At 42.8% G+C, this 25,065-nt stretch overlaps 2 protein-coding genes across 3 annotated transcripts; both read right to left on the minus strand.

The window, feature by feature from the left end:
* Positions 1-131: 131 nt before the first annotated feature.
* On the minus strand, positions 132-12,561 carry thoc6 (THO complex 6). The gene is made up of 13 exons (XM_084676605.1): positions 12,420-12,561; positions 12,028-12,119; positions 11,876-11,940; positions 11,352-11,455; positions 11,203-11,240; positions 5,594-5,642; positions 5,391-5,462; positions 5,168-5,270; positions 4,999-5,048; positions 2,679-2,741; positions 2,226-2,336; positions 1,921-2,049; positions 132-360 (listed from the first exon to the last, which is right to left on the minus strand). Exons 1-13 carry the CDS (start codon positions 12,432-12,434, stop codon positions 280-282), a joined length of 972 nt encoding a protein of 323 aa, XP_084532731.1. The 5' UTR covers positions 12,435-12,561; the 3' UTR covers positions 132-279.
* A 108-nt stretch (positions 12,562-12,669) lies between these two features.
* On the minus strand, positions 12,670-23,175 carry srrm2 (serine/arginine repetitive matrix 2). Of its 2 annotated transcripts, none has more exons than XM_084676603.1 (14): positions 22,971-23,175; positions 21,650-21,904; positions 21,391-21,486; positions 19,673-19,852; positions 18,454-18,531; positions 18,197-18,259; positions 17,463-17,495; positions 17,080-17,190; positions 16,819-16,954; positions 14,668-16,487; positions 13,806-14,447; positions 13,630-13,701; positions 13,298-13,405; positions 12,670-13,192 (listed from the first exon to the last, which is right to left on the minus strand). In XM_084676603.1, exons 2-14 carry the CDS (start codon positions 21,895-21,897, stop codon positions 13,138-13,140), a joined length of 3,642 nt encoding a protein of 1,213 aa, XP_084532729.1. In that variant the 5' UTR covers positions 21,898-21,904; positions 22,971-23,175; the 3' UTR covers positions 12,670-13,137. The 2 variants fall into 2 exon arrangements, with proteins under 2 accessions (XP_084532729.1, XP_084532730.1); XM_084676604.1 differs by lacking the exon at positions 22,971-23,175 and adding an exon at positions 22,465-22,602.
* Between the last annotated feature and the right edge of the window lie 1,890 nt (positions 23,176-25,065).

Here is a 25,065-nt window from a genome sequence, read left to right on the forward strand (position 1 = left end):
TGATAAAATTCCTTTCGTTTGATTTGCTTACATAAAGGTGAAGAGCCCATCTGCCAGAAAGCTTACAGAAGTCGTCAAAATAACAAAACCCCAGTCTTGATCAATAATAATTAGTAATGAGAATAAAAAGCAAATGTAGACAAATATTTAATGGAATAAAAACATCAGTTTTCACCAATAATAACTAATGTCCATCCATATACAATTACTCTAAATACTATACGCACTTAATTACTTCAGCAAGATAACACATTTTGCAACAATATGGTAAGATGTGCCTTAGAAGGACAAGGAAAATGCTCTATAGGACAGGTTGGTAAATACATCTACTTGGTCACTGCTGCCTCCTACTGTCAGCACCTGTGGAAAAAAATACATTTTAATTATGATTGTTGGTAGATCATGCAAACAAGATCAACCTACAGTCAGTACCCACACAATGATCTGGAACTCTGGAGGGGTGTCACTCCACACTTGTAAAAGATCAACCACGGCTATCAAGATATCAATAACAAAATAAGTGATCATTTGGAATAACTTTACTGGAATAACAATCACCCTTCACCTATTTAAAGATTGTTACAAAAATGTATGTTGACAAAAAAAAAATACATGAAAACATGTCTATGCAAACATGACTCGAAAAAATAACACTGCTTTTGCTGCATCAGTGTTATCGAAAAATAAATATCTGAAATAGCTGCATTAGGGTGGAGCTGAAGAGTAAATTAACTCCAGTAATACATAAAATAAACATAACATTACAACTTGTATCTGCACAAAAGGATGCAAATGCAGTTAGGTGCTTAAGCCAGAGTATAACTCCCATTGTGGATGCATTCTTCTAACAGCGTGCTAAAACATGGCAAGTATGCCATGCCGGACAGGGTAACAATTTCCATATAATAACGCGTTAGCCCCATTGCTAATAAACAAGGCTGAATCATCACACTTTCTACCTATGCTCTTGCGTTAGCAAGCTAAACTAGTTTACATGCCTACAGTCTAGGCGTTTTAGTTATCTAACTGTTGTTGCATTCCTTGCAAATCAGCGTTAATAAAAACAGGGTTTGTACAGATACGGTATAATGAATTTCCAGGATTTTCAAGGACTTTTCAAGCACTATTTTGGGGGTTTTCAAGGACTACAATCAGAGATCTATTTCATGAAACATACTTGATTTACTTTAAAATAATCCTTATTAAAGCTACAAATGTTATTCAATCAAGAACAGCAAGTGATTTTCTTTGATTAACATTAATGAGACAGACAGCAGTGGGTTTATTAGACTGGTAGATAGGACCTGTTGCACATGTTGCATTCTACTTTGGCTCTTATTGTGTTTGAAAAACACTTAAATTGAGAGCATGATCATATGCTATAACGCAAACAAAAGAATGCCAGAAAAAACTGATGGTGCTATAATTAAATTAGCAGGAGTCCCCTGTTGTCCCCCCTCAAAAGTCAGGGGGTGGGTTAAAGCCTCGGATTGGTGAATGAACAGTAATACACACCAGGCAGGCTCAAGGCAAAACATAACCCAAAACACAGGATATGAGACAATTTATTTTGAGACCGACAGAAAAGTCAACCACGCGAAGCAGGGTCGATCGCAGGGCATCTATGTTTAAAGCAACCAAACCCGAATAACTGATGAGGCCATTACATTTCAAACAGCATCTAATTCTGTCGTCAGGACACATTAACCTTGACTTATACTGAATCATTGCTGAAATGGGCACAAAAACAAGGTGTGGAGGGTCAGTGTCAGGAAAGGGCTGAAAAGGAGAGAGCAGGGTACAGGTAGCTACTTTATCTGGCTCTGTGGTGTCATGTCAATCATGGTTATGTAGTTTCCTATCTCTCAGACGGAAGGTAAACCAAAGAGGATGGTTGGGTGTTACGGTGGATTTGCTTACCCTGTGTTCGGTGCTGTTGCGGTTAAAAGCCAAAGTGTTGAGTGAGTGGGGGGTGCAGGGAATCTGGGCTTTCACTTCGCCCCCCAGAAGACAGTGGGACACGCACTGGCCTTCACCCACAGACAGGATCTGTGGAGGCGTTGGAAAAAATGTTAACTCAAATAAACATTTGAGTAAATGACTAACTGTAATGTAAATGTAACTCAAAAGTCCATATTGCACCAAGTGCAGACTGAAAAAAGGACAAAACACATCTAATAACAGTTAAGGAGACACAAAATCAAACACCCAGAGTGAAGTCTCACCATGTCCTGGTAGAAGGTTGCTTGTCGCTGACAGCCTGCTAGGGGGAAGACAGAGGTGGGGGACATGGATCGAAGGTGCCAGAGAGAAAGGGATGGCCCTCCCCCACAGAGCTGATAAGGAAGGAGAGCAGCACAATGAGAAAGTGGTTGTTTAAATGTATGACTCCCTCTATACTAACAGGTTACTACAAATGTGATACCTGAAACTGAAGAGTGACTTGATATTTTAATTTTGGAAATTAGATATGCCACTGATCAACAGGGTCAAGTGCTTTAAAACATTCTTAGTATAATCTCTTTCATAAGACCTACAGCGCATAAAAACTTCACAAATTGTAACAATTACTGAGGCTGAGTGCTCAGCCAATTAAAAAAAAAAAAAAAACGTCTGCACAAGGTACTGGGGGAAAAAAACTAGAAAAAAAGATCAATGGTAGTTGTTGGACATCTTACCATCCAGTCAGAGTCTGTAGCAAGGCAGGAGATCCACTTGCCATACTGGGGGCGGGCACAGGTCTAGCTCAACATGAGGACAACAAAGATTTGGGAGGGTTATTCTGTAGCCCATTTCCTGTCTTTTGTACTGCTATCCAGAATAATATAATAGTTCAAAAGTTGTACACCCGGAATAATATAATTATTATAATATTATATGGCTGTGCATATAACAAAAATCATGTCCTGATATATATCATTATTGGGATATGAAAGGAACCATATCACAATATAGCACAATTTCTGTCAATTCAATGATTTTTCTAAAATATTAAACGACCAAATGGTGTCCTCAACAATTAAAAAGGTACTTACTCATATTAGATTTTTTTCTCCTTTATTAAGGCTTGAATTTGACACCAGTCGCATTTGCTCCCGAAATGTATTCTGTGCAACCTCAAAATATATTTGGGAGCAGTTGCGCGAGTGCAAATAATTGTTTTAGTGCGACCTGTTTTCATTTCCCTACAAAACGCTCGCTAATTACTGCACAATATGTGCCTGCTGTGAGTGTTTCCTATAATCCAGTGCCCAGTGCTTACTATAATCCAGCGCCGTGGCACAGCAATATAAACTATAGAGCATAATATGAAACGATGGATGCTTTTCTATCACATTGCCCAGGCCTGTTGATCGATGCACCTGACATGCAAGCTGACAAAAGTATCTGAATTTGAATATGAAACATCTGAAATATTTGCGTGTCGAATTTCATAAAACTGAAATATTTTGCTGTTGAATATATAATATCTGAATTATTTGTATGCCGAATTTAATAAAACTGAATTATTTTGATCCAAAAATACTAATTTCTAAAATTCAGATTGCAGGAATTCAGATTCTTGAAATTCAGATTGCAGGAATTCAGATTCTTGAAATTCAGATTGCTGAAATTCAGATTCTTGAAATTCAGATTGCTGAAATTCAGATTGCTGAAATTCAGATTCTTGAAATTCAGATTCTTGAAATTCAGATTGCTGAAATTCAGATTCTTGAAATTCAGATTGCTGAAATTCAGATTGCGGAAATTCAGATTCAGATTTGGTCTGAACTAGGCCAAAGGTGAAACAGCTTGCCTTCACAGGGATAAGTAGACGATTTCAGAACGACCGAATATAGACATTCTCTGAATTTTACCCCAGAACAAAAGCTAAGAGTTGCTCGTTGGAGGAAGAGTATGGAGCAAGTGCTTATGAAACTTGTAAAAACTTGTGTCTTCTCCTTTGCCAAAATCGGCAGTTACTGTTACCAAGTGAGTCGAGATAGAGTCAGAGGGCGGCGGAGACCGATGGAAGACGCGGAACAACTGGCAAAGCTATAGCCTATATATTTATGTTCCGTTGTTCTCTTTTCTGTGTTGGAGTTCTTTTAAGAGCTTGATGGCATCAACATCCAGCCTGATATAAAATCATGAACTTCAATTGTGTCTCTTAATTATAATACCCACACAGAAAATCCAGGTTGAATCAAGTCACGCTAGCTAGCTACTGTATTACTAATAGCCAATTTTGGATGGTCAAGCATATTTTTCATTGTCTCCTTATTCCTATCAAAGTCAATGTTCAGCCTATAGGCTATGTTCATTTCCTAAGTGACATTTCAGATCGGTTATGGATAGTGAAATATTTGCTGTCAGAGATCGGACATAGTATTTAACAGCATAAATATAAGGAGTTATCTATGGTTAACAGGATATATCTGTAGTGCGGCCGGGTGTGATTGGATTCATTGTCCACACGTTGTCTGGAAGTCAGTTTCAATCAAATGCCAACGATCTCCATACTAGATCTTGCCGACGTATCTTCTACACATCGGGACGTATGTGTGCTATCCCAGATACTTATGTGTGATCTGGGTATTCCTCCAACTAGTTTGTTCTGAGGTAAAGTTCGGTCGTTATGAAATCGTCTACTTTTTCTTGTGAAAGCAAGCTGTTTCACCTTTGGCCTAGTTAAGACAAAATCTGAATCTGAATTTCCGCAATTTGAATTTCAGCAATCTTAATTTCAAGAATCTGAATTTCAGCAATCTGAATTTCAAGAATTTGAGTTACTGCAATCTGAATTTTAGAAATGTGTATTTTTGTATCACAATAATTCAGTTTTATTAAATTCGGCATACAAATAATTCAGATATTATATATTCAACAGCTAAATATTTCAGTTTTATGAAATTCGACACACAAATATTTCTGATCTTTCATATTCAAATTCAGATACTTTTGTCAGCTTTCTAGCTCCATACAGGTTGCCCCCACTTCTTGACTTTCATTTCTTACCTCATATTTGTAAACTTCAATACAGTGCACGGATTGGGCAGTCCGACTGTCTAAAAAACAGATGCAGTACGCTCAGATACAACACTATTTATATTGAATATACATGGCTTATCCTAAATGATAACCTCTTGAAAACTGGTGTGTGAAGGTGCATGCATCTGTCCCTCACCCCATATCCTCACAGAGCCGTCCTCTCCACCTGAGAGAATCTCTCCCTCCCTCTCTCTCACACTCAAACAGTGGATGTAGTCTGTGTGGCCCTGAAGAACTAACTATTGAGAGAAATAAAAAATACATAATAAAAGTGATATGAGAAGGTAAAAGGAGGAGAAAATATTAAGTTTCAGCTTTAAATAATTAAGTACAAGGATTCTTTGAATGTTTTCCTGAACCTTGAAGACTCCATGTTCCATATCCATTACGTGGATGTTATTGTCCCCTCCACCAACTACAAGACTGTTATCCTGAGGTATTGAGAAAGGTAGAAAGCAGTGATAGAAAATTTCTTAATTCAAATCAACTGAACATTGGCTATGTGCTCTAATTCTCTGAATAAGTAAATCAACCCCATACTCATTTATTTGAATGTACTCACTTTAGGATTGATGATCATGGAGTTAATCTCTGGAATCTCCAAGCTGGATCTGGTGGCAGGAATAAACAGAATATGAACAACATTCGTGTGGGCACGCACATACACATCAGTGAACAAATTCAATAGTCCTAGGACATTACTTAATGATAAATTTGTCAATAACTTGTGTATTATTATCTTGTATTTTAAATAATTGAAGTTTCTGTGATTTACATTTATGCATTTAGCAGACACTTGTCCAAAGCGACTTCCAAAAGAGAGCTTTACAAAAGTGATAAGTCACTGATCATAACAACAAGATAGCCCCAAAACATGAAGCATGATTCGTCTCACAATTAGTTCTTGGAACTGACCCATTGGTTTTATTAGGTTACATTTACATTTATTCATTTAGCAGGCGCTTTTATCCAAAGCGACTTCCAAGAGAGAGCTTTAGAAAGTGCATAGGTCACTGATAATAACAAGATAGCCCCAAAACATTGCGGGTAGCCAACAACCAAAATAAGTGCCAAAGGGAAGAACCATAAGAGCCTGTAGTTAAGCAAGTTACAATTAAAAAACATGAGTCGCTATAAGTGCACGTGTACTTGTAGACAAGCAAGCAACAATAAAAAATATTTTGCAGCGAGTACATCAGTTTAAATCAGTTACCACTAACCAACAAGAGCAACAAGTCTCTAAGCAAGAGTCATTGTAAGACTTGAGGAAACTAGCATTGGGTCCAGCAAACCATTCCTAAGAACTGTTGTACTCCCGGAACAAGTGCGTCTTGAGCCTTTTTTTGAAGGTGGAGAGACAGTCAGTGTCTCTGATGGAGATGAGGAGTTGAGTCCATGTTAGGTGCCGGTGCACCTTTGTTCCGAATTACTGGTCCGAAGTATTTCGTCATGCTGGATTTTGGGGAGATCCGGTTGGTCGAGGCTTATTGGAGCCTCTATAAAGGTCACGGAAGAGGGCGGTCGAGAGTCTCGCCCATTTCCGCTCCGTGATCAGTCTCCTCGAGCACTGGTTTGAGCAGCGCCTTAATTTCCTTTGGGGAGACCGGCCGTTTAGTTCTCGGTTATTCCTTTGTTAGTTTGGCTGGAAGGGGGGGGGGGGGGGGGGGTTCTGGTAGAGGTGCTGGCTCCGGTTCCGACGGCCCTGTAAAGGGTTGGCCCGGTGTCGCACCTTCTTTTGTTGCTGGCTCTCCACGTTAGTTTCCTTTGTTCTCTCTTTTTTCTTACAGGGCACAGGAGGGGTTTTTGTAACACATAGTTTTAAGAGAAAAGACGAGCAAACGGATGTTTCCATCAATAAAACTCTACGTTTGGAATTGTCAAATGTTTGGTCTCCTGTGTCCTCTGTTAATTACGTTTTCAACCGGTTGGGTTGTAACAGTCCACCACTGGGGGGCCAGGCAGGAGAAGAGCTTGTGTTGGGACTGGGCGGTCTTGAGCGGTGGGACCATCAGGCAGTTGTCTGAAGAACGTAGGTGGCGGGTGGGGGTGTAAGGCTGCAGGAGAGACTTGATGTAGTCGGGTGCAGTCCCGTTCACTGCTTGGAAGGTCAGTACCAAGGTCTTGAATCTGATACGGGCCATGATGGGTAGCCAGTGGAGAGAGATGAGGAGCGGGGTAACATGGGAGCGTCTGGGTAGATTGTAGACCAGGCGGGCCGCTGCGTTCTGAATCCTCTGAAGAGGGCGGGTTGCACATGCTGGGAGACCAGGGAGCAGAGAGTTGCAGTAGTCCAACTTGGAGAGGACAAGTGCTTGGACTAGCAGCTGGGTGGATTGCTCAGACAGGTATCTCCTGATCTTCCGGGTGTTGTGGAGGGTAAATCTACACGACCGGGAGACAGCAGCAATGTGGACCGTGAGGGAGAACTCGTCATCCATGGTAACCCCAAGGTTCCTGACATAAACCCAGTACTGACCTTGGTCTGTACAATGAATGTGTCATGGCTACATGTTTATATATTCATAATTCTGCCTGTGTCCGTATAATTGTGTGCTGTTCTTGAGTCTCTCGTTTGTGTGTTTGTAATCGACTTGGTTCTATATTTATAAATAAAGCTGTGTCTTGTACCCCCGATTTTACAGTTTTCTTGTGGTTGTACGGTTTATATTTCGAAGCGGCTTATAGCCTGGATTTAGAACAAAAAAGTGGCTTCATCTCAAGATCTCTACAGACAGTGCAGCTAATTTAATGTTCAACACTTGAACGGGGGCTTATTACTTGAAAGAATAATAATTTACTGTGTCGTCTCAGTTACACTATCAGGGTTTGGATATACAGTGACTTGCTAAAGTATGCAAATGGATAGTAGAACATAACATTTCAGTTCCACTTCTGCCCCGTTTACACGGAAGAAAGACGCCTATATTTTCATGCGGTTTGGCCTTTCATTTACACGAGGTTGTATCACGGAAAACGATCATTTCTAAAAACTCCGGCCAAAGTGGAGATTTCTGAAAACTCAAGTTTTTGTGTTTGCGTGCGCACTAGCTTAAACGGAGTTTTAGGTTCTCAAACGTCACAGTATGGGACTAAAAAAGCATCACGTCATGTGAGCTCCCTGTTTATAGTAATAGGTGGGTTCGACTTCATGCAGCGCCAGGGTCGCCTGCAGCCGCCTGCAGCCGGGCTGACTTGAAGGAGCCAATGGCTTTCTCAGCTTCAACGCAGCCGGCTGTCGGCATTGCCGGCGATGCATGAGGTCGAACACAACTAGCGTAATGGGGTCATTTATTTGTGAATTGCGTTACATTTCTGAATCACGAAATTCATTTGTGCATCACATTTGTGAATCATTCAAACAAATGAACCTCGCTCCTGAAAGGTGAAGGAAGTCGATCGTGTTATTCGTAATTGTTGTTGATTTTGAAAATTCTGATTGGTTTGCATGGCTTTATCCTTCACATTACACTGCCGCCTACAGGTTTGGCATAGTTATGATGGCGCTCGGGGGCGTATATGCGGGGTAATGTAAACAGAAACATTTTTGAAAACGTACTTGTGTGTACAACGTTATTTTTGAAAACGGAGGGGCAGAAATATTTGTTTCTGTAAATACCCTGCTATGTGTAAACGTGGCCTTAATCAAGATGGTGGATGGCGGCCATCTTGGATTTCCAAGCTGTTCGCAAGTAAAACCTATGAAGGTCAATCTTGGGTGTCAAATTTACATTTTCTGGGTCAATGAATGCTGTAAAGATGTTAGTAATATCAGTAAGTGATGTTTAACCAACAGTAGATCATTTTGCATGATATTTACACAATTAGGCACATTAGTAGACAATTATCTTAGTTATAATGGCCATATTGTCATTTCCTATAAATTTCCCAATTATTTTTGTCAGAAAAAAAGTTAGTGAACACCCTTCAAACTATAGCTCACACTTTGTTTGCTCCACCTGTCTGCACTTGCAACTTCTGCAGAGTTGACGTTAGATTAGAGAATTTTAAAACCACAAAGCGTGCGCCCGACATTGTCCTGCCTGCCGTTGCCATCAGATCTGCTACGCCAGAATGCCGTCTTGGACATGATGCCTGAGGGACCACATGATGAGAAGACCAAAGAATCCTGGAGACAAGACGTGATCAGAAAGAGTCCAACATTCCAGTACTGGGATACCATCCTCAACATGGAACTTCTGGGTCTGATATTTGTGCGGGCCCACAGAGAACAGGATTTTCCAATCTATGTGGAGACACTCAAGGCTCTTGTTCCATGGTTCTTTGCCCTTGATCACCAGAACTACGCGCAATGGATCCCTGTCCACAATCGTGAAATGGAAGCTTGCCCTCATCCATTCACAGGGAATATGAAGAACATAGCCATTGGGTCGTTAACAAGACCACAAACAGATTCTCTAGCATGCCGATAGAGGGAAGGTGTCTGGTCAGAACAAGCTGCCGGGGAATTGGCCAGATTTCCTGCGTGACCTTAAGAACAAGAAGGAATTCTTCACCTTTCTCTCAGGGAAGATTGAGTCCACTGTGTGGCCAGAGGGAACCAGAGTGGTCGGCACAGTCACCAGCCACTCCATGCTGCCATGCAACCATGAAGAGGCAGACATCAGGATACTGATCCATCTGCTTGATGCCCTGGAGCATGGCTCTTCTACCTGCTTGGTGAGCACCATGAATACACATGATGTCATTATCCTCATTGGCAAGTTCCATGCCCTGCTCCCCCAGTATCCAGCTGCAAACATCTGGATTGCTTTTGGCACTGGTAAGAACTACACCTATCTGCGTATAAACACCATCAGCCACGCTCTGGGCAAAGACAAGTCAACAAGTCCAGTCTTCCACTGCTACACAGGCTGTGACACAACCTCAGCATTCTGCTGGAAGGGGAAGAAGTTAGCATGGATTGCTTGGAACTCCTACCCAGAGGTCACCCAGGCCTTCAACTACATAGCAGCAAATCCGCACACTCCTGTGACCATAGATGCCCAACACTTTCAATGTCTGGAGCGCTACACTGTTGTCCTTTCTGACAAAACAAGTGACTTGGAATTGGTCACTTATGCAAGAAAAGAGTTGTTCTGCCAGAAGACCAAAGCAATGGAACATATTCCACCAACCCAAAGAGCACTGATACAACATGTGAAACGAGTCACTTACCAGTCTGGGATCTGGTCAATATTTGAAAAAACCCAGCAGCCAATACCCAGCCCTGAAGGATGGGGATGGATACTGGATGGAGATAGCCAGGCCTGGCTTCCTGTGTGGAGCACTCTGCCAATCGCATCAAAAGCCTGCAGTAAACTGATCAAATGCAGTTGTACAAATGACTGTACGGCAAGGTGCTCATGCAAAAAAGCACAGTGGAATTGCACAGGTCTTCGCAGTTGCAAATGTGACATCAACTGAATACTCTTGCAAACTTGTAAGAAAGGAGGGTTGATTTTGGGAGGGGAGAAGGTAAATGAAAATCCAGGGGGGGGGGGGGGGGGGCTGACGTACTGTTTCCGCATGTCTCTCTCCCCCGCATGCTGTTGGACAAAGTCTGAGCACGATACCGCACTGAAAGTTATATTAGTTGCAGTGAGCATACTTGCTGGAGGATTATATATATTTTTTTATCACGAAGGGAAATTCATTTAGGGAAGGGGTTTGTTATTTTCAGTGCACCACTTTTCCCCTGTTCGTGTATCATTAAAGTTCAGTATAAGTTTATATTCTGTATCCAGAATGAATATATTAATATATTTTCAGCATAAATAATTATCTAATTATATTCTCAATACCTTTATTGCATGCACCTTTATTGACCAAGAAAATGTACATTTTGACACCAAGATTGACCTTCAAAGTGGCTTGGAAGCTGATTTTCTTAGCATTTACAGCAGACGTTTTGTAAATCCAAGATGCCAAGCGCAACCACTACCACCTACGTCAAAGAAAAGCTCGCAATTTGTTGACGCGGGTGGCCTGTTACATACCTGAGGAGTGACTTTCACCAATTCACGAGACATTACATGTACAATGATCTAAATCAGGTTCAAATCTTAACAATACAATGGTATGTACGGCACAGACATACCGTTTAATAGTGAAGGAAATAGAAACAACAAATATACTGTCAGATATTGTCTGAATTAATATAAGACATCTTACTTGTAGTTTGGCCTTCTTGTCCAAGAAGCCTTGGTATTCTTGAGGGGGGAAAAGTGGCACTTAAAATACTGCTTTTTTGTATATACTTTGTATATTACTTCCCCTGGGAAGAGAGAGGATATATATATGGACACCATCTTGGCCCTTACCCTCTTGATAAGCTCCACCCAGCTCCAGGCACTGATCTCTCCATTGCCTGTGCTGAGCAGGTGAGAGTCAGTGGAAATGAGAGAGAAAACCGGTCCATCGTGAGCTGGGAAAACAGGAGAATAGGTTAAATCGAAATACAATTTTGGATGTGTAAAAATGACTGAGATCATGATAATTTAAATGAAAATGAGCCCTGTATTACATTTTCCATCTAGTGTATTTGATTATGCCTTGATAATTGTTTGTTTATAATCCTCTACAATACACTCAACAGTGAACAATTGCAGTAGTTGGTGGTAGCAAGAGACCTTGTTTTAATGTCTTAACAAAACGCCATGGTGAATTAAATGCAATACAGGAGTGGTTCCTGAAACTTTGCATTACATAGAAATTAAGAAGTGCAGAGAAAGGGATGAGATCTTAAACTGATGACATCAGTGGCGTATGAAAAGACTGAGAAAAACTTAATTACAAGTCACACATCAGCTTGGGTTAAGGTTCTGCCGTCCCCTGAATGACTAACCTGTAAAAGTAAGGATGGGTTTCTTGCTCAGCTCCGTTGCATCCGAGCTTAGAGCCGATGAGAGACTGTTGGATAGATAAGAGACTAAGTATGCACCTGGACACAACGAAAATGTTCCCCTTAAACTTATTTAACTTCATCCACAGTCTCACCTGAACACTGCTATCTCCCCATAATTGTTGCCCGCAGCAAGAAATCGACCACAGGGAGAATAACTTTGGGAGAACACGGACATGTGGAGATGCTATAGTTGAAATAAATAACAGAGGGATAATACGGAAGTGGAATTGCATTACTGCCAAATGTTAATATGCAGGTCGGCAACTATACGAATAAATGGCCTCATATGACTGATACAGACTAAAGATGCTACATTTATTGGCTAGCTATCTATCAAATTGTTGTAAGTAACCTAGCGTATCAATGGAGCGAGCAAACCAGAATGCCTCTGTCCGCTCTCCGTCTGTTTAAGAAACAGGAAATTGCCTAGAGCTCATTTAAAAGTTAAAGTTAAAAGGATAACGTATAAACAGGACACGTTTACCTCAACAGGACCCATTTTGCATGCAACTCGGTGCGTTTTGTCCCACCACAGCAAAACTAACGAGCATCAGAATGTCTGTGTCCGTATACGGGCTCTGCGAGTATGTATATTTCAAATTCAGTCGACGAAATATGACGTCACTATAAGTTACAAAGGAACTCTGGGAGATCATGTAAATCCTACTAATCACGAAGTTAAATCTTTTGAGGTCGATTGTGGTTTGCATTAATAAAATAATTCTCAACATGCCTTACATTACACAGCTGCTTGTTTTTATTATCATTCATTATTTTCACAAAGAAATAAGTAACAGTTTTGAAACACATTACATTTAAACAATACTTTATCCGTGGGCATTTCTACAACACAAGTGGGGAGAGCGCAGTAAACATTCCTTTCTGATGTTCAATGATTGCACTGTGTTGAGTTTCAAATAGTCTGCACAACCATGTCCTTCTGCACAAGTGTTGACCGTGCAGCATGAAATAACATTTGAGAGTTTTTCCGTATATCATTTTTTAAAAAGTGTTTTATTTATTTTATCTTCAAATGTTGCATATGCACCTTGTCTATACTTGAGACTACACACAGAAACAAAAGCAGATCATACAGCTCAAGTTTCCTTCACAGATCGATGCAAAGCCTCCCTATAAAATCTATGGAGGTACAATTGACAAGCATAGACGTGTTCGAAGGAGAAACGGATGATTTGGGGGACTCATTGTCTCCTCCTACTGCAGGTTGTCCGGTTAGGAGATTTCCTGCTGCCAGTCCTAACAGAAAACAACAAAGACAGAACACAGTTATCATAATCTTTCTTCACATGCAGTTTGATCCAGCACTGGTGTTGAGGTGTCTTGTGCAACTTGATTACTAACCTGCGAGAGTGTGGTGAATGTGTGGCTTGTCTGTGTCTCGGAGGAGAGTAGCTGAGTGAGCGCGAGTCTCTCAGCGAATCGGCTGGCACCCTCTGAGGCCGGGGCGGGCTGGAAGAGGTGAGGGGTTTGATGACATCACATTGTCAATCAACTTTGAGATAGTGGACATTCCCAGTATATGATGGGTTGTCAATTACAACCGAGGCATTCAACAATAGTACAAGTAGGTAGTACAACAACAAAAAATCAATTTCTTACATGCAACCAAGGACTATATTGACAGTGGATTTTAAATATGCCTCTTCAATTCAACAGTTAGACATTTCACATACCTCTTTTTCTTTTGTTCATTCTCACTTTCAGAGGATGAGGAGGAGCTATGGGCAGCAGCTGTCTTTCCACCACTAAAATTGGTGGGGGTGGTCAATACATATGACAAGCATAATTACACGCAACAATCACTGAGGAAAAGGAAACCAAGTAAAGCATGTTTTCAGAACCTCCTTACCGTTTGCCCTGCTGAGCCTCGGAGTCTGAGCTGTCTGACGAGGATGAGGAGGAAGAAGAAGAGGAAGAAGACGAGGAGCTGGAACTGCTGCTCATCTTTGCTTTCTTGACGTCTTTTGCCCCCTTCCCATTTACGGAACCCTCTTCCCCAATTGCTTGGTCAGTAGGACGGGCTGGGCTACGTGACAGGAGTGTTTGGTTCCTTTGTTCACCTTTCTGTGTCTCCCTCATCCCTGGTGGGGAGGTAGCTGAGAACCTGGAGCGAGGTGGGTCCGATTGACGCATTTCTCTGGAGAGGGCCTTGCTATCCAAATGGGTTGGAGGGGGCCCAAATTCTTTTGAGGGCAGGGGTGAAGGGGACAATTTTGACTTTTTTTCCCGGTCTCCTCTGTCCACTTTCTGGGCTCCACTGTCCTTCCCTTTAATGCCAGGTGCCTCTGTCCTCCCTCTGACGGGTGAGGGGGACTGGGAAGAGGATGTGCTGGAGGAGGAGGAGGCAGATCGGCGGGCTGGGAGCCCACCTTTGAGAGGTAGGCGCCCCCTCTGCTCTTGCTCCTTCCCTCTCTCCCTGTTCCTCTCTCTCTCCCCTGACTGGGAGCGGCTGCTTCTCCGACGTCGAGCTGGAGAGGGGGATCGCCGGGACCTGAAAATATAGGGTTTCAAGTTCAATCGAAATAATTTGACCACCGACATCAGTGCTGGTCTCTAAATGCCCGTTTTACATTTGCAAAGTGTCCAGTATACAGCAATACCAAATCGATCTGATCAGACACCCCCTTGTTGCCGCTGACTGGTTACGCCATGAGTTTACGTTCAATCTAGATGCCGCTGACCTAAACCTGTGTGGAAGTTTCTGCTCTTACCTGTACAAGGGGCTTCGTCTCCTAGGGCTCCTTGACCGACTCCTTCTGGTGGCCCTCTCTCTGGAGCGCTCCCTCCCTCCCCTGTCCCTGGCTCTGTCCCGCTCCACTTCCCGACTGCGGCTGCGGCGCGGGGGGTTGGGTCCTCGGGGTGGGGAGCGTGCCGAGTGCCGTCGGGGGCTCGGGGAGCGAGCTGGGAGGTCTTGGTATTGCCGCGGGGGCGTGCGTCGTGGTGTTGGGGAGCATCGCTGCTGGGCGGGTGCTTTTGGGGACCTCCTCCTCTCCCTCGTTTTGTCACGCGTGAGGGGGCTGCGCCTTTCAGGCCTCCTTGTGCTGCTCCTCGCATCTGCCCAGTCCCGTTCCGTCCCTCGTTCCCTGTCTGCGTCTGCGGGGGAGTACCTGTGGCTGCTTCGCGGAGGCCCTCTCCGAGGAGGGGAGGGGCGAGGGCTGGTGTTCTCCACCTCCGTGGGGCTGTACCGCTCCTGGCCCCTGGCCCGTTCTGTCGGTGCAGAGCGCTGGGGCGACCTGTAGGCGGCAGGGGCTGGGCTTTCCCTCTTGGAGGGTGTCGTCCTGTCTCCTCTTCCTCCTTTACTCTCACGATCTCTCTCTTTCCCTGATTGGACATGCCTTTGCACGTCACTTTCAGAGGCACTCTCTCTACCCCCATTGGCCAAATACCTGTGGTAGGCAGCGCTAATGGCCGGAGGGGAGACTAGAGTAGGGACTTCTTTTTTTGGGTCACTCTTTTCTTTGCTTGGAGGCCCCTTTTTCTTCTCATTGTTCGAGGAAGAGGACGAGGAGGAGGAAGAAGAAGAGGAGTTGGAGGAGGACGAGGAAGAGGAGGAACTGTCACTGTCACTGCTGCCCCCATCTTCTTTTACTTTTTTGGACACTTTCTCCTCTCTATCCCTCCCTCTCTCTATTTCTGCAAGGTCTCGATCTCTTCCCTCCCATCTGTTATTTTCTTCCATTGGTCTTTCATTCCTCCTGCCTTCAGATGCCATTTTCTCCCTCTCAGTTCTCCTCTCCTTATCTTTGTCTCGCTCTGCACGACGGTCTTCATTTGAGCCAACAGCCGGCTGTCTACCTGATCTTCCACCATCTCTCTCTCTGCCTCCATCCCTCTCCCGCTTTCTACGCTCATCCTGTTTCTCCTTATCGAGTTCTCTCTCCTTCTCTTTAGACCTCTCCTCCAGATCCCTTTCCCTCTTTCCTTCACGTTCCCTCTTTTTCTGGCTTCCATTGGAAATGGGGACAGGAGAGGTCGAAGATGAAGAGTCGGGGGATGAGTGTTTATCCCTTCCTCCACTGCTTCTCCCACAAGGGGGAGACACCTCCTTCTCCCTCCTCTTCATTTGTTCTCTCCCTCTTTCTTGGTCACACACATTTCGATCCTTTCCCCTCTCCTTCTCAACACTCCTCCCTCCCTTGGCTGCTGCCCTGTCTAGAGATGGCGAGGAGTTGTCCTGATGTGCAGGAACGGTTTTTTTTCTGTCTTTCTCCTGTTCAGTTTCTCCACTCCTTGGCCTCCTGGATGACTGCTGCTTTGGTGGCGGAGAGGCAGATGAGGAGTTGTGTCTACTTCTTTGTTGTGTTCTGTCCTTCCCCCGTTCTCTCTCTTTATCCGCCTCTCCATTCTTAGAGCGCATGGCTTTCTCTTGCTGTGGTTGTGGAGAGGGGGATGAAGAATCATATCTCTTCTTCAAAGAAGACTTGTCTTTCACCTTCTCCTTTTCTTTTGGTTTGTCCTTTATCCTCTCTCTCTCTTGTTGTCCCTTAGCACCCCGGTGGACATCTGGGGAACCTAGATGTCTGGAAGACCTCTGAAGGACACAGATATGAAAGTGCACATTCTTAGTTTTTTGAACACAAAGAAAGAAAAAAAAAAAAAGGCATTCACATTTATGGAAACCAACACCACATGCCAGGCATCTCTTAGGAAAATAATTTTCTTGATGGCACAGAAAGTGTTATTTATAAGGCTGTAACAATATATTGTGATGCAAAATTGTAACAATATGTATATACTCATCAAATCGTGAGCTGAGTATTATTACACACCCTAGTTATACAGTGATCAAAATCCACAATCTCGAATAGACTTTGTCTTAGAAGATGACCAGTGAAGGACACAGGACGGTTCATGCATCATACCTCTCTGCCAGCCAGTCGAGGTGGGCTGTCTTCACGACCCCGTCCCCTCCTGTCAGGAGACCGCCCCTTCCTTCCTTCCTCTGCTCTCCTGACATGCTGGTTCTGCTGCCTTTCTCTCAGTGGTGCAGGGGATTGGCTGTAAAAAATATATATATACTTAAGTGTGCACACAAGTCAAAACATCTCTAGACTACATGTCTATCATCGGCGCTTCAGAGAAAGTTGTAAGCATTGTAGCTGCACCCATGACTCAATGGTTACCTATGAGCAGAGCTGGAGGCGTCACTCCTCTGTCGCCGGGCCTTGGCTTTTGGACTGTCGTTTTCACTCTGCCCTCGCTTACGCTTGGACACCCGCTTCTCATTGGAGGAACTGAAAGAGAATTCAATTTGGGAAAATGCTTGTTAGTGCCATAGAAGACAAATTCCTCAGTTTATGATTCCTAATATAATTCATATTAAATAACAAAACCTTCAAGCTAAACACAATTCACTCAAATGCTACACATGCAGACAGCAGTGTTCAGCATTTTCATAGCAGTTTAAGGATTTCTACTTATTGAACAGCAGTGTTCAATAAGTAGAAATCCTTAAACTGCTATGAAAATGTATTTGGCAATGTCAACAAGAGTATACCAGACTCACCTGTCACTTTCATCCTCATCTTCTGACTTGTCTCTGTAAAATTGGTATAAGTATATTACATTTCCAGTAATGGTAGTTCCTACACAACTCAGAAAGAGTTTCATCAAGCTTGTCACTGTATAAAATAATTATAATCTGAATGCCAAAATGGAATCTATTTCTCAAAGCAAAAACCCTAAACGTATATAACTAGACCAAAGCAAAGGAGATCTTTAAAGATGGCGATCCCGTTCATTTCAGAGAGGCAAGTGAGAGCGAGAAAAGGACCGCGCCATCTTAACTTCAGGCTCGTAGTCTTGCGCTGTACAGTGGCTTGCCATGCTCCGAGCTTCGAGGCTCGTGCAAGCTCGCAACCAGCTGTACATGTCATACTTTGCAACGACAAGTCGCAAGTGAGTAAACTAAGGTATTGCAGTAGAATCGTGTATCTGGTAGAATGGGGTAATAGTCTGATCAAGAAGTAGAAATATTATGCGAACTTTACAAGAATCAGTGCCATCAGTACTGTATAGTATTCTTTCACTTGGTTTTTCGAAATATAGGCCTCTCCTAGATGGAATTCACCACAAATACTTATTGCATCGTGTTTTTAGTATGACTGCCAACGTATTGTGTCAGATTAAATAAACTGTAAACTTGAATACCTGGCTGTGTTGTTGTTCTGGCTCGGCAAAGCTATATATGCCTTTGCCTCAAACCGATGAACAAGGGGTGGGGGCTTGGTAAAAACTAACCTTTTCTTTTTCTTCTTTTTAGTTTTCTTCTCCCTTCGAGGAGAAGGAGATATGCTCTCTGAGCTAAAGAAGAAATTACAAAAAGTCAACAACAAAACACTAAAATAAACACACATCATGGTGACTTGATTAAAGAATGGGGAAGTGACCATCGTGGTGAAATCATGGACATCCAATGCAGATGCAAAAAAATCTTGGATATCTGCACTAATCAGACCCATTTCCCTTCACTCTTCCATATTTCCCTCTGCTCTCACCTATCTCGGTTCTTCTTTTTCTTCTTCCGGCTCTGTTTTCGGGATGTGGACTCTGAGTCCTCAGACTCTTCTACCAGCCTTATAAAGGGAAAGAAGGAAGGAGGATCAAACATGACATACAAATTAAAACATGTTGACCACTCAAGCAGGTTTGAGATTCCTCCCCTCATCCACACACCCACCTCCTCCCATCCCTCTCTACATGAATCCACCTACTCCCACTCCCCATATCCCCACTCCCCATATCCCCACTCCCCATATCCCCACTCCCCATATCCCCACTCCCCATATCCCCCACTCCCCATATCCCCCACTCCCCATATCCCCCACTCCCCATATCCCCCACTCCCCATATCCCCCACTCCCCATATCCCCCACTCCCCATATCCCTCCACCCACCCTCCTCCTCCTCCTCTCTAACATCATCCACCCACCTCCTCCTAGTGTTGGGGAGTACAGAATACATGTACCTGTACGAGTAACTGTATTCCGTTAGTTACAAGTCGGTATTTAGTATACAGTTACATTGTTGAAATCAATGGATTACATATACTTATGTTTCACGAGTTTATTCACTCTAAATAAATTAAGGCAAGTCCATGCATTTCCCAGAAGCCCCAATAGGAAAATGAAAAAATGAGCCATTTGCGTGATCAGTCACAAAATATAACTGTGCGGCGCAACCTCTGCTTCCCCCAGCAACCTCCTTTCAGCATCCAAAGACTCCACCTCCAACCTGAAGAAGCATCCTACAGTTTGTTTGGTTTTTGCCAGGGGTAGTCATCTGCTGTAGTTTTACTGGTCACCTTGCTATTTTATAGTTGTAGTTCACGTGCGACTTTACATTCTCCTATGTAAAAAGACTGTTGAAAGACTGACTAGCCATGTTTGACGTGCTAGCTAACGTTAGCTAAAATTAGCTTGTGGTAGCTTAGACTGAGGTTCGATTTTTGTAGTACGCAGTTCAATGTGCAGTTAGTTACATTTAGCGTACTGTCTAATGTCTTCAGTTAGGCTACTGTCTTATGTAACAAATAACATTTTTGGGCATTCTGTGACAAAATCCATTTAGAAAGTATCCTTCCCAACACTGCCTCCTCCCCACATTCATCCATCAACCACCTCCCACTCACCACATCCATACACCCACCTACCTCCTCCCCTCCCCACATCCATCCACCTTCTCCCCACAGCCATCCACCCACCTCCCCTTACTCACATGTATTTTTGCTGCTTCTCCCTCTCCAGCCTTTCCTGCTCCCTCTTTTCCTTCTCTCGCTCTTTGCGTTCGGGGTGAAAGGACGAACCATCCACATAGTCTGTGGAGATCCCGAAGGCCTCGCGCAGCCGGTCATTCTTCTGCTGGTTGGCTGCAGCCAAGGCGTGAGTCTCGGTCACCCTAAAGTCAGACATTGGCAAATTGTTGAAAATGGTCACACTGAGTTTCAAAATATTGCATTTTATTAGGTTTATGAGAATGACATTTTAAACGTAAGTCACCGGTCACGTTAACCAACAAGATTACAAATTTAGAATGGACGAGTGTCTGTAACCCCATAAAAAAATACCAATCGAACAAATGTTAGTTTTTTTCCCCCATAAGGGGTTGATTTCTAAATAGCAAAAACAGATTAATAAAACAAAAACAGCATGAATCTAAGAGGGCCGGATGTACCTGCATGATTCTAAAAACAATACTGAAGTACAATTACAGATTAAAAAAAAATAGATAGCAAAAGTAGTCACTAGATTTGTCGCTAGTTGCTTGATACGACTGTCATAGGGAAGGTAAAATGTTGCGACAAGATTGCTAAATTGGCAATAATGTATAACCAATAGTATTAACCGGTAAACAATCGTATTGGAGGTTAACGGTTAATTACAAAATGTTTTATTTAGGGCTGCAACAACAAATCGATAAAATTAGATTATTAAAAGAGTTGGCAATGAGTTTCATTATCGATTTGTTGTTGCGCGACTATTACACGACTCAAAGTTGCAAGGATGTTCAGCATAAATTAATAAAACAATTGAGTTGAGCGAGGAGCAGAGTACCCCCCCCAAAAAAAGAGCATAGCGGAGGTTGCGTAAATACCACCGGAGACACCCGTAATGTTCTAAAACACATGGCGGAGGCAGAGAATTAGGTACGACCCAAGTCATCCAAGGTGTGGAAGCATTTCACACTAAACTAGAGGGTACAATTTCTGGGGAAATTGTGGGATGTGCTTTTGTACGTCCTGCGATTGGTTAGCTACTGTAATTCCCACACAACAGAAGTGTAGTAGTTATTTATCTGTACAATTTACCGGGGCTAGGTCTGATGGAGCACAGCTGCAGGTATATGCAGGTAGCAATGCTAGTGCTAATTAGGTATTTAGCTGGTCGGCTCCATGACGCCAAACTTTCCTAGATTTTAAGCAATGGTACTAATGCTGAGGGCTCGCTGATATAGCTGTCTGTCTTACTAGAACAACGAATCTATGCGTCCTTGCTAACGTGTGCCGACGTTGTGACGCTAGGCTTGCACTGAGGTCATTTCTGCCACACAAGGCACTTTGCCACAAAAAAATTATTTCAGCCTTAACCATGCAACGGAGCGTAAATCCCTATACAATCAACGCAATAGGGACCAATACGAACATTTTGACACCAACGTTGTCTATGTCGTCCAAATATTGAGGGATCCTTAGGTGTGGGAAAATAATAAATATATATGAGAGAGAACAATGGTTGTGCTCGCCAACGGCTTGGGCCCAATTTTTATCAGATTAATCGGAAAAAAAGAATCTACAGATTAATCGATTATTAAAATAATCGTGAGTTGCAGCCCTAGTGTTATTCAACCCCACATTCAATTGAATATCACCAATTATAACTTCATGAGATGAAAAATGGTTGACCCCCAATAACTCCAGAGCCATGTGTTGTGCTTACGCTGGTCTCTCTGTTGGGGCTGTGGGCGGCTCCTCTTTCTCCTGCAACATCATACGAAAGCTGTTCACCTTCTCCTCAATCTCCTCAGCAGAATATCTGTTGATCAACAACACAGTTATGTAAACTGATGGATATTAAACATTCATTTCCTTAATTAGCATAATTTTCCACCTATCCTTTTATTTTCCCTTTCAACCAAATATTTGATTCTTCTTGCCCCCTTTTCCTTTATATAGTCAATCACAACTTCCTTTCTTACCCTTGCTCCTCCATCATGTCCTGCAGTTCTGCACATTTGACCTCCAACTGCCTCTTTCTTTGGTGCTCCAGGATGTCGGCGTTGGGCTGCCGGTTCAGCTGGCTCTCCAGACGTTCTCTGTCCTTTTCATCCCTTTCACCTCCACGCTCATCCCGTTGGCGCTTGGCACGTACACTCGACAAGTTGCGCTGCACATACCCATTGGTTCCGCTGCCTCGTGGTGTGGTGAGGCCAATGCCGTTGTACATTGCTTCTCTGTGTCAAAACAAGGCAGGGTGGGAGTTAAGTAGGTCCAAGAACTTGATTTGCATGAGCCATTGTGAAGTACCATACTATGCCTAGCCATAACCATGGCTCTGGAAATATTCAAACAAAACTATGAATTTTATACATGCATTCTTATTGAAAGGATTGTTTGAAAGGAATCTGGTTTACAATATAGATATTCTAACTACAACAGTAGTGTAAACGTATTTTCTAGTTCTTTCGTTCTGTTGGTAGCAATCATCTTTGACAAATTAATATAATGAATGCAATCTATTGAATAATTATTATAATTATATAATAATTATATTTTAAACGTACTAGCTATATGAGGCCCCAATGTTACGCATCTGCAAAGGCGCGATCCTTGGTCATTTCAATTACGCTGGCTGCACTGACTCACACTGGTCTAGCCTGAATAGGTTTACAACCATTTAGCTAGTTATTTAGCTACCTAGCCAACACTCGAAGCGATTGTCTGCAAATAAAGTGGTAGCCACAACTAGCAAATATAAAGTTGATAAGTATAGTTCGCTAGGTAGACAACTTACTGTATTGCATGTAATTGCAAGCTTGACGCACCAGGGTTTACCAGCTAACTCTAAATCAGTGTCTTAACAACTCGTACTTTCCAAATCTAGTTTGGTTCTGGCTATATACACACCGCAGCTAGATTTATAAATTGATGAGATGCGACATGTAGCTTAGCTAGCTGACTCGTTGGGTAGCCATCTATTCAGCAACCAATACTAGCTAGCTAATGTAGCATCGCCAGGTAGCTACACAGTACTCAACTTGTCTACAGTAGGCCCAAACTGCCCAACATGGATAGTCAAGCTGGTTGCGGCCTTGCTTTGCCAAACGAACTGTCACTAAACAGAGCAGCTATAATATAATAAGGAATGGAAAAAACATTTTAGACCGTTTAACTGGACTTGCTAGCTAGCTGACCAACTTTCCGCAAAGTAAACGTTTAGCTACCATTGCCTTGGTGGCAATACTATACCAGGTACCTAGCTTTAACACTGGGTTAGCTAACTACGTAGGAAAAACGTACCTTTGACCGTCTTCCTTGTTAACAAAGACAATCGAGAAGAATATAGAAGCAATAGAATGATAAGAAAACTCAAAAGAACAACGATGAATAGCTACAGTTATCTTCCGCTTGAACGCTTTCGAATTGTCAAACAAAAGCGCACTGCGTGTTAAAAATGAGCAACTCCAGATAAATCGCCAGGTTGTGGCTTTTCTCTTTTCTATTTTAATGGAAGATTGCAACCTACGTTAAGATACGCATCACCGCCGCCTACTGTTCGGGAGTGTGAGGCCGGCGGCCAACACCATCTTAAACCCCCAAAACATGGAAACCACATAATAGGATGATCCCCTATATCAGGGGTGGCCAACCAGTCAGAGACTAAAAGAGCCTTTTTTACCGTGTTACTGCAAAGAGCCACATCATACACACAGGCATACATGAACATCGCCCCATCCCTTCATCACTCCCCCCCCCCCCCCCCTCTCTCTCTCTCTCTCTCTCTCTCTCTCTCTCTCTCTCTCTCTCTCTCTCTCTCTCTCTCTCTCTATCTCTCTCTCTCACACACGCACACACACGCACAGACAGACAGACAGACAGAGACACATACCTCTGCTCAGACAGTTACTGTAGGCCTGCCTACATGTCACACACCAACATGATAATGACAGAAATGGACTCCTACCGTACTAAGACCACAGGCCAGGCCAGTGATGTTCCAAGCCAGTTGATACAAGCGTTACGGTCTGTGAGTGCTTTGTACATTTTTGTAACAACTGTATCTGCTTTTTTACCTTGTGCTTGCAATATTCAGTCCCTTTAGGAAATTCCAGGTCGATGTTAGTTAGCATGGAGTGAGCTGAAGTGGCGCTGAAGATTTGAAGCCTTGAAATGCGCTAATGACGCCTGGCACACGGCAGAAAGCCTATTACATTCAGCCACTACAAAATATAAACTCCCACTCAGTTAAAACATCCTGTGTTCATCTTCATATTTTCGTTTTGCTGAGCGTTTTTTCCCTGCGTTTTTCAGAGCGAACTTGACAACAATTGTTTACTCAACAATAAGGTTTTCCCTCCCTCCCTCCAAGCTGAGCGTGGAGTTTTCTGTTGGTTCATACCAAACGCGTTTCGCATGTCTATTTTAGATACAAAGTGCATGTACACAAACTCAACATAAATATTGAACACACATACATAAAAAAAAAACATAAAATTTAATATATCGTAAGAGCCGCACGAAACCAGGCAAAGAGCCGCATGCGAAGGCCAGGCCTGCCCTATATCATCACTCCCACCCTTGTCTCCCGGAGGAAGGAAAAAAGAGCCCTATCCACCACCCTACCAGTCCTTTTACCCAATAAACCCTGCAAACCCCACAGTCTCCCAGAGGCCTCCTTCCTATTCCTGATTACTCTCATTTCCATCAACCCTGTCTTGTGGTTTTGGTCAAAGGTTTTCATTCACATCGCAATGGATGTTTTCATTTGACAAACATGTCTGAAAGAATCTCTGGGAATGGCAAATGCAGGCCTGACACTGGTCTGCTGTGATGTAATTGCATGCCTCATCCAAAAAAGGGTTGAAAAGGGTAACTTGTTCATGAGTTCATCATACACCTTCACCTCCATGTGGAGAACATTTCCTCAATAGGGTTGAGGAAGGGAGAGTATGGGTCAAGTACAAGGCTGTAAATTGACAAAGCAATTACAAGGGCCTGTATAGATTTGGTTTTCAAATCTGAAAACATGATGGTATAGTCCAATTTGTTCATGTTTCTTGGTTATTGGTGTCAATGGATATACTGAAACTTTTATGTTCAAAACTTGGAATATTGTTTATCAGTTTCTATAAAACTATGCATTCAGAGTAATGCAACAGTTACTTATCATTTTGAGCTGTAGTATCAATTGACAGTTAGATCATTGTAATGAAAGGAAATGACAGACATTTCAGATGTTATGTATGAATTGCGTTTTTAAATCGTAATACTTTGATGTTAAGTTGTGCCATTTTGAACTGATGATTATAGTTCAATGAACAAATTATGTATGTGTATTGTATCCAAGCAATTGATAATCGTGTTAGCGTTTTGAAAAATGTGCCTTTTGATCAGC

The sequence above is a fragment of the Hypomesus nipponensis genome, chromosome 17 (genome assembly GCF_054491055.1).
Source record: "Hypomesus nipponensis isolate SF chromosome 17, ASM5449105v1, whole genome shotgun sequence".
Lineage (NCBI taxonomy): Eukaryota > Metazoa > Chordata > Actinopteri > Osmeriformes > Osmeridae > Hypomesus > Hypomesus nipponensis.